This window comes from Macadamia integrifolia, unplaced genomic scaffold (genome assembly GCF_013358625.1).
Source record: "Macadamia integrifolia cultivar HAES 741 unplaced genomic scaffold, SCU_Mint_v3 scaffold1497, whole genome shotgun sequence".
Classification (NCBI taxonomy): Eukaryota; Viridiplantae; Streptophyta; class Magnoliopsida; order Proteales; family Proteaceae; genus Macadamia; species Macadamia integrifolia.
Window position 1 is genome coordinate 199,292 of NW_024868232.1, and position 9,716 is coordinate 209,007.

Sequence of the window (9,716 nt, forward strand, 5' to 3'; positions counted from 1 at the left end):
AAAAAAAAAAGGCTCAGATACTTTGAGCAGTTTTGAGTCAGGTTTGGAGTTGTTGGTCCTCCTTGGTCAGCTTATTTCCATATCCACCCGCTAGTAGGCACAGGATTGCATAAGACCTTTTATTGATATGCATTGTTTTTCTTGAATGTTATTTAATTACTAAGTTTTATATATGATCAGAAAGAGAAGGCAGCAGAGGAAGAAACTGAGGAACGAGATCCTGATGTTGCTACTATGATGGGATTTGGAGGTTTTGGTTCGTCCAAAAAATAATGTAATCCAGGGACAACCTTCTTAACCAAAAAATTAATGGTGCTGCTGCATTCTGTTCCATAACTTAGCTGTTGAGAGTGACCAAGAAGTGTCAAGGAACAGTTGTATCCAGTTGTGAGCACTCATAAATGTGGAGGTGTGTCTCCCCCCTACCCCCTCTTTTCCACCCCTAATCTTTTATATTGTATGAGTAATTGTCGGAAATTGGGTTTATTGATTGATTATGTCTTTTATGGCTGGGGACATTGGGGTTGATTACTTACACTCCTGCTGCGATTTTTATGGCCTCTGATCCTGGTATGTGTTTGTACTGGGTGTGAAGCCTCTCATACCATGCTAATACTACTTATCAGAGTTTTATGGCCTCTGATCACCGTGAAGGAAAACTTTCCCCTAACTGTTTTATATCATCAGTTAACCATTGGTTAAAAGAAAAATTCTTGAAAAAAATGGTTCGGAGAATTGGTTGATCACATCACGGAGATAAATTACCAGATTTGCTGTGTATCTAAATGGGTCACCACAATTCTGGCTCTAGACGATTTTCCTGTCATTTGGTCATCTTGATGGCATGAATGACCAAGTGAGGAATATGTCACAAAAGGTGGGACTTGGAACCGAGGAACCCTTATGATTGGAATATATGGTGTGAAATGTCACATCTTACGCCCTTTGGTACTTCTGCTCTGCTCGTGCTTTTGCAGGTGTGAAGCATCATTTCCTAGTTTGTAAGACTTGACAGTTCTTGCTTTTTTCAAGATTTACCAGCGTTAGTGGGTGAGGCTCGAGCAACGGTTAAGTTGCATTATAGCAATCTGTTGGTCGTAGGGCATAAGACCTCTCCCATGAAGCAAGGATTAAGGTTGTATGTATTTGTCTCTCCCAAACCCAACATGAATCAAAGTTTGATGTAGTGAAATAGTGAATACCATCGGCTGACTTGAGTTTGAAGTTTGGACGCCATTTCATCCGAAAATTTGTAATTTTCATGGATGCACAGTTTCTTGTTCTCGAGACTTTCAAGGTTGGAAAGAAGCGTCGTTATCCAATCAAAATGAGGTTGGACTTGCCAACTCGATCCAAATCTTCAACCGTGCCTCTCTCTCTCTCCTCTTATAATGAAGGGTAAATATTTCTTTTTATAAGTGATATGAGTGAGTGTGAGATGATTCTCCCAATCACTTGAGGAACTGGTGTACTTGAGAGGATAGACAGACTTTGAAGAACTCCTCATACAAGCAGACTTCATCGTCAACTGGAGTGCAGGTCAACTCATTTACAATAGGAACTTGAAGGGTGACCAAGTTAGGTATATGGTAGCGCAACCTAATCTTGACTAGCTCATCCTCCACCAGGTGGCTATGGTAGTTCAAGGCATCAAGGCCTATGCCCACTAAAACGAAAGCAAGGCTAATGCCCATTTGAAGGTGTACTTGAGAGGATAGACAATGTGCACGGTAATTTTACTTGCAAATTTATCATTTCATAAGTGGGAGGAGACACTTTGGCAGTTGGGCAGTTGTGGGTCTAAGCAGCAAATATGCCAAATATAGGAGGGAGGACCGGAGGAGACAATTGGCCGTCGGAGGTCTGGGTACACTCGCACTATCTCCATTCTGCCTCATGGCCATGAGTTCTATGAAGTTGTGATGATGACGATAATGTAAATTATGTAATGCAAGTATTGGGAGGCATAGAGGATGAGCAGAGGTGGACGGGAGGCTGAACGGAGAATCTTAGCCCTCCTCCATGGCCGCAGCACTCGAACCCAATTGGCCCAAATACATGCTCCATTTGAAAAGGAGTACTGAGCTGACTCATTGAATGCATGACAGAGAATCTCCAACATTATTTGGTTGGTTGTGGAATGAAGGACATGAAAATCACCAGGTCCTATGTTAAATTTCAACCTTAAGGAAGGTAATTGGCATTGGCAATTGGAGGAATAAAAATCCTCTGCAATACCTGCATCTTACAATACCTTGCAATACCACCTGTAAAGTATGACACGTGGACAAAGAGGAATGAACGGCTCAAATTGGTTCTTGATTGAAACAACCCCAAACCTGTGATTCATGATTAAATCGAACCATATCAAAGAATTAAACCAGATCGCTTCAAGGTATTGCAAGATGCAGGTATTGCAGAGGATTCTCCTAATTGTGGATTTAATGGGCCTTCATTTTACATGCCTAAGTCACTTTAAGCGATTTTCCCTCAACTTATCACCTCTGCAAGCCACACCTAAAATACCTTGAAAAGGCTTTAGAAAATAACGACTTATTGACAAGGATCTATTCAATAGCCTCTCATGTTTGGAGGGGTTATCGAGCTTTCTTCTATCAAATCCTTATAACATTGTAGTGGTAGATTGTCTTGATGGTGATGAACATAACGCATGTGACTTGCAATTGATTTGCTTGTGGTGGTGGGTTTTTATACTTGTACTTTAAACCACTGTTCACATATACCTCTGGCTCGAGTTGTGAGTTGCTCATTTAGTTTTCATTGTGCAGAGTTGTGTGTTGCATATCTAGTTTTCAATGCCGAGTTGTGTGTTTGAGATGTTACTTTCGTGCTTAGCAGAGTTGTCAAGAATTTGTTATCTCATTCATCTTTTCATAAAAATAGGTTGGGTGATGAATTAGGGTGGTGGACATAATGCATGTAGGACACTTTGGCTTAATTGATTTATATGATACATTAGATAGACAGTGGTACCTTATTATAATAAGTCGTTATAAGTATGTGGTTGATTTGTAGTGATATGTCAGGTTGACAATCGACAATTATTATAATTAATCATAACCCGTCCATCTTTTTACATGAATCCTCATTCTCATCCTTGCTTGGAATCTCCATGTAGCTGCTCTATTAAGTTGGGATAAGGTTTTGGATATTGTTAAAGTTGTTGTTGGGTAACGCCCAATTAAAAAAAAAAAAATGATGGGCATAGACCTTAAGAAATTAACTAGAAGATATGAATTGTACGAGTCTAATGATATAGCAACCATTACCTCAAGCTCAAGTGGGTTGGTCCATTGATGATTTGTATAAGGGTGTCAATCAGTTCGATTTTGGTTCCAATTTGGTTCTGATATGTAATTTTAATTCGGTTTTGTACCTCAGTTTTAATTCGGTTATGAAAATGGTTCCACTTTTAAACCATGACTGTGATGGACCAAAGTCCATAATGGGCTCAAGTTATGGGCCTTATGGTCATTGCCAACTCCAAAATTATCTTGGCATGTAAATATATGATGATAAATTGCAAAAATCACTTACTACCTAAAAAATCTCTCTTAAAGATACTAGGGTTTTTTCTCTTTTTTTGGTTTTAAGACAATTCGGTTCAGTTTCGATCTGAACCGATGGTTCTTAAACCTAAAACCGAAACCAAACCGAATCAAGGAGCATACTCACATACTCAAACTGAATTTGAACCAAATTAATTCGATTAGGTTTGGCTCAATATTGGTTTTGATATTCGGTTTTGGTTCCCAATTTACACCCTTAGATTTGTAATAGGTAAAACACCTCAAAAAACATCTTACTAAGGTTTGAATCCCCTTGGCAATTGGAACCACATTTGTTTCTTCCTTGGGGCTCCCACCCTCTTCGGAGTGGAAAGGGCTGGTGGGGGCCATAGGTACTATTCCCACTCCATAAGAATGTGGCAACACCCTTCGTTAAAAAAAAATAATAAAAAAAATAATAAAAAAGAAGCAACAGGTTCGAACTAGATGGTCCCCTTGGTCCTTAATCCCTCTACCTGTTACCTATGCCTTGCAGAAGATAATTGTCGCTACAGCTAGCTGGTAAGACCCGATATCCAACATTTGATTGGGTGGGTGAGATGGCAAGATCCAGGGTTGTAATTCCCTAACTTGACTCCAAAATGGTTGAAGCAGGGGTTGTAACCGGGCCTGGCTGGGTCGGCGTTTGAAAAGCTAAACCTAGTCCAGGATTCCCAGAACTCAGGCCCCATGTCCTGATCAATGTCATTTGAATGAGCTATACAAAAAAAGTAGCAATTACACATAATCAGCCTGGATAATGAAAGATTTGTAAACAGAACAATTTCTATAGAAATTTTAAATTTCAATGATTGAACAAAGTTACTGCAGAAGTATCTACTAAATCATTATTTCACAAAGCTAATCTAAGGGAAATCCTGTACAATGACCTACTGTTTAAACATTAGTGAGGTTTCTTGCACTACTTGCGTCCTAACCTTACCAAGTGTTGCTGATGTTTTGCTGCAGCTGCTTTATCTGCAGCTTCACGCTTCAATGCCCTCTTTGCTCGTCTTCCAGTTGAATCGTTTACCAACACCTCTTTTTTCTTCGGACCACGTGATGGACCAGCATCATGGTCCTGAAATTCTCGGTGGACAGGCCTTGCTTCTTTTCGCCCAGCCCTAACATATCCATTATCACCCCACCTCCGGTTACCAATACGAAGATTTGTACTGGTATAGTAAGCTGCTTCGAGATCTTCATCGTCATTTTCGTCGTCATCCTCCTCTAAATACTGGTAAATATCTTCCAATTCATCATACACCTCTTTCTGAGCCTCCACTTTCAATGGCACGAACCAAGTTGCTCTAAGAAGAAGACAGACACTCTCCTCAAACATGTAATCATGGATTCTGTCAAGCAGAACAATAACATTTTGGTAAGCAGAAAAATATAATAAATGGCAACTCAAACATAAATATGCTAACTAATACCTTCCATCCAGTGCTCTATGAACATTGAGAAACTCAAACGGACACTTGCATTGAGGGCAGAATGGTTTCTGGTTGTATGTGGCCCATCTAAGGATGCATGTCACACTACATATAAAAAATTAACACAAATAGTTAATACTCTTACAACATCATTTCTCAATATTCTTTAGGTCCACTCAGAAATTGAACAATAACCCACTTCCTAATGTAAGGTAAGTTCACCCTACGGCAAACAACCCCAATAGACAACAACTCCACACCAATAGGATTCTGATTACAGAATAAGGATTTCAAGAGAACACCAAATTCTGGACAGGTAGGGCTGATCCAAGAGGTATGCTATAATTCACCAAGTATGACAAGTATGGGGCTAACACACTCGGTCAATAGATGTCTCGAGTGGGACCTAAGGGTCTTTCAAATCTGGTCTGCAGATGAGCTGTAGGGGAACAGTAGCACAGCAACCAGAAGTTCAGCAGCAAGTTAGGGCTTGAGTGGCTCAGTAGGGAGAAATCCAGCAGCTCTCAAACCAAGGCTCTGATAGCCCTGTAGCTGGTCGAGTGTCTCTTTGGGGGCCTGAATCAACCCTCAAAGGTGATCCAGCAACTGCAAGATCTGAGAAATCGATCTTAGGTCAAAACCCTGACCCTTTCTGAAGTCGATCCCTCCTCTTGGTCTGATCTTCAAGGCTGGCCTGTGGGTCTGTTCCAGGTCTTTAATAAGACTTCTAATGGCACAATCACTCTCTCACAAGTACAAACAAGAGGTAAATAAAGAAAAGGACTGGGTAAAATAGGAAAGTAGAAGTTGTAAATAAACTTCCCAACTTAAACTCTAGCTAGCTAACCAAGTAGGAGTAATTTGGAAACTAAAACTGAACTCCAAAAAGGAAGCTAGCCTAGATACAAATAGGAAACTAATTAACTGACCAAAAAGGAAACTCAATTGAACACAAAATAGAAACTAATCCTAGTGTAGTTCGATGGTTGGCGTAGCACTTCTTGAGATTGCTTTCCACCAAATAAAGGACAGTTGTATGAATCTTTGGAAGATCTTTTGGAAGTCAAAACTTGAGTCCAAGCATGCTGATTGATGGGGAAAAAATCAGAGGCAGTTCTGGCCAGGAATGCCCTGGTTCGATGGCTGGTCTGGCCCCAAATAAATAGCCCTTTAAACAGGACTGAAAGGGGACACTACAGCTGGTTCGATTTCCCCCCTTTCCCACATCACTTCCATTCTAGTATGCTTTACATATCCAATACATATGATGACACAAATTAATATATTTACTACATAAGAAACAAATGAATGTAAAATATGAGAGTTGTTCAAGCAAATTGAGAGCCACAGAATATAATTTTTCATACAAAATAAATCAACAAAAGATTTCACATGAAGTTATATATATATATATATATATATATATTAAAAAAAAGAAAAAAAAAATTCTGAATACCTAAATGAACAAGCCTACAAAGAAACAAAAAGCGCTTTGACATATATGATTTACCATATAAGAAACAAATGAATAGAAAATAAAATTGTTCAAGAGGCGCAGAATATATACCTACAAACAACAAAAGAAATCAACAAAAAGGTTTCACATAAAGTAAAAATTAAAAACAAAAAGCTCAATACCAATGCACAAGCCTAGAAAGAAACAAAAAGAATATATGAAATATCATTTCCCACATGTCCACATCTCTTCGCGCATGTTTTGTTTGACATGGAAGAGCACATATTGTTTGCATATTAAGTGTCCTATGAAATGTCCAGGTTATTCATTATTGGAAGTTGTATCATAAAGAAGATAGAGCTCCAGAATTGTAGCTAATACAAGCACATTTCCTTCTTTTCCAATATCTACAACCTTATTAGTGATAATCATGTAAATAATTCCTATGAAACCATTAAAGCAGGACAAAAATTTATGTTTTAGGGATTTGTTCAACTATTGTAGTTCTTTCATTCTTTTTTTTTTTTTTTTTACAAACTTGGGTTAGATGTAAGTCAATAATCTCTCACATTCATCTTTCCCACTTTTATAATCCTACCAAGTACCAACTAATGCAAAATTTATATAATCTGAGACCCTAAAATTACTAGGAGAGAAAAATTGAATTGTAGTCAAACTTGAATATATTTACATTCCTCTGTATGAAAACTTCATATGTGATGCATTTATTTTGGTTTGTATGTTTAGTTTCAGTCATTTCATCCAACTTAAGCAATTATCTTCATATTTTGATCCAAACTTGGGTCGGAGCTAATTCTTTCAATAGGCAAAACATAATAATTTCTGTTTTCCTAAACTTTCAATTGTTCAATTAAAAACAACTTCCAAGTTCAAACTCGGAAACATATAACAGACAGCAGCCAGAAAGGGGTTAAACACTGAAGCCCTAGGACTCGTATAACATGTCTTCGAAAGAAACCAAAACTATGCTCCACAAATGATCTAAATCTGGTACATCTACAATCATCTCTTTGAACCAGGCAGTTCCTAATGCAATATTTAATTCAGTTCATCAAAATTTCAATTTTTTCCTCTTGAAAAGGAATATTCAGAAATTGGAACAAGAGAGAGAGTCAAGCCTCCATCCTTCACAAAGATTGACCATAAAGCTTTGCATTTAATAAATAATAAATCAAACCATCAACTCCCCAATTTATGTAGTACATTCAAAGAAAAAAATATTTGATGACTGGATTGAGATATTAGACAAACCAGTAAGCATGCTCGCAATCTTTTACAAGAGCAGTCTCTTCAAGTGCTATCTTCTCCAAGCAGATCGCACAAAACCCATGATTTTCAGACACCACCAAGCTTGACATTCCACAATCTATTTCCTTCACACCATCACATACCTACAAGAATTTATTCCAGAAATTAGGGAGAAAAGAAAGAAAATCAACCTAAACCCAAATCATTAAAAAAAAAATAACAAATAAATAAATAATAAAACCCCAAAAGATTGATTCTTGAAGATAGTCAACAATATCAAATTTTCATATAAATAAATCCAAAAAATTTGAGAGAGAGAGAGAGTAGTACCTGTTCTTGGATGAGAAGATTGTAAACACCGTTCACCTGTTCATTCTCCATCAAATATACAGAGGTGAGAGATGTTAAGCAGGACGAGAAGCTCTCTAATCGAAAAAAGAGCTTATTTAATTCGCTCGATCATGAAGCAAAGAAGCATTTACAAGCAGAGAGAAGAAAATATCCAGGGCATTATTCCCGCCTAAGAGAGACCTTCAAGCGGAGAGAGAGAGACAGAGAGAAAGAGGGCGAAGAAAGCCAGAAAAGCATATATGGACTTTTTACCTTTGTTTTATTGGTAAACAAATGCTTTGAATTTCATTTTGGTTTCATTCCATCTCATTTTTAATCAAAACCAACATGATTAAGTGAGATTCCCATCTTATGGCTGATAAAATATAACTTTTTGACACATGGCATAACCCCATTAACACCGGAAGGCCATAGAAAAGTTGGAAAAGTGACAACGTGGCAGTAGATTAGGGTTATTGTACTCTAATTTGCTGTCTTTTAAGCTTTTTACATGAAATATGACACGTGGCAATAAAAGAAAAATTCTCAAGCATACTAATAGAAAGGATTGAAAATTACATGATTACCCACTATTGGGTTTCTCATTACAAAATTACCCAAGATGGGTTTGGGTTTATGTTGGGATTTAAAATGTAACCGCAAACGTACGGATTAGTGTAGCTATGGGTCAAACACAGGGAAAACAACCATTTTATTTTTTTATTTCTTTTAATAATACGAAAGTGAACCGATTAATGGTTGTGATCTAATTCTAATTACCATCCTAAACATATGATCTAAAAAAACGTCCTAACCATTCGTCATCTAAGAATTTAAAGACGCAAGTCACGCAATTAAAATTAAATAAATAAATAACTGAAAATAAATAACCCACGTAATTTAAAAAAAAAAAGAATAAATAAAAGAAAATAATGTTGAAATAAAAATAAAGTAAAATAAAGGGGAGAAAGCTAGAGAAAAACTCACAAATAAGTTTCTCTACTTAGTCCGAGGGATGCATCATAATATGAGGTTCCCTACTTGACCAGAGAGTCACTCTTACAAGGGTTACTCTACTTGGCTTTAGGGAAAGGGAGACAATTAAAATAAAAATCAATAAATTGATGGTTCTATAGCTAGGAGGGGCAAAGCCAACACATACACTAGCCATGAACCTTGGGGGAAAGGGATAGCAATAATATAACGACTGAAATTAAAATCTTAAATTAAGAAAGAAATGGTAGTTAGAAGAGGGAATGAGAGGGGGGAGAGAAGACTATTGAGGGAGCCTAGTTACTTGAACTTCAATGCTTGAATTTGAAAGCTTGGGTGATTTGAGATACTAACAGTACTAAAAACCAAATCTGAAATTTCTAGTACTAGAAGAAACAAATCTTGAAAAAACAAACTGAACTTTGAAAAAAAAATGCTTCACAGCTCGTGATCTTGTCACCTAGATTTAAGTCTAAAACCATAACTTTAAAAATTACAGATCAATTGCATAAATCATAAACATAAAAGATTGAATAAGAATAAAAGAGTGCTTGCATTAATTGACATAAAAAAACTATTCCAAAAGTGATTAAAGCAAAAATAGAGAATAACTAAAACTAAAGAGTGAGAGAGGGAGAGAGATAAAAAAACTAAGCATAAACT

General features: G+C 37.1%; 2 protein-coding genes across 7 annotated transcripts in view; one reads left to right on the top strand and one right to left on the bottom strand.

The window, feature by feature from the left end:
- LOC122063962 (zinc finger matrin-type protein 2-like) overlaps positions 1–528 on the top strand; it is a 12,968-nt gene extending 12,440 nt beyond the window's left edge. For all 6 annotated transcript variants that reach the window (XM_042627656.1, XM_042627659.1, XM_042627657.1 and 3 more), the window contains one exon: positions 181–528. In XM_042627656.1, the coding sequence (XP_042483590.1) occupies positions 181–273 (93 nt within the window). In that variant the 3' untranslated portion in view covers positions 274–528. The remainder of the gene's footprint in view (positions 1–180) is intronic.
- Positions 529–4,337: 3,809 nt separating this feature from the next.
- On the bottom strand, positions 4,338–8,311 carry LOC122063955. Its single transcript, XM_042627642.1, has 4 exons — positions 8,061–8,311; positions 7,734–7,873; positions 5,006–5,110; positions 4,338–4,924 (listed from the first exon to the last, which is right to left on the bottom strand). The coding sequence occupies exons 1-4, from the start codon at positions 8,109–8,111 to the stop codon at positions 4,492–4,494; spliced, it is 729 nt and encodes a 242-aa protein (XP_042483576.1). The 5' UTR covers positions 8,112–8,311; the 3' UTR covers positions 4,338–4,491.
- Between the last annotated feature and the right edge of the window lie 1,405 nt (positions 8,312–9,716).

What these genes read in the sequence shown, in the direction of transcription:
- LOC122063955 (XM_042627642.1), bottom strand. Translation starts at nt 8,111, where the DNA reads ATGGAGAATGAACAGGTGAACGGTGTTTACAATCTTCTCATCCAAGAA. An exon ending in GATTGCGAGCATGCTTACTG is followed by an intron (nt 5,111 to 7,733) that starts GTTTGTCTAATA and finishes TTTTATATGTAG; the next exon opens with TGTGACATGCATCCTTAGAT. An exon ending in CATAGAGCACTGGATGGAAG is followed by an intron (nt 4,925 to 5,005) that starts GTATTAGTTAGC and finishes TCTGCTTGACAG; the next exon opens with AATCCATGATTACATGTTTG.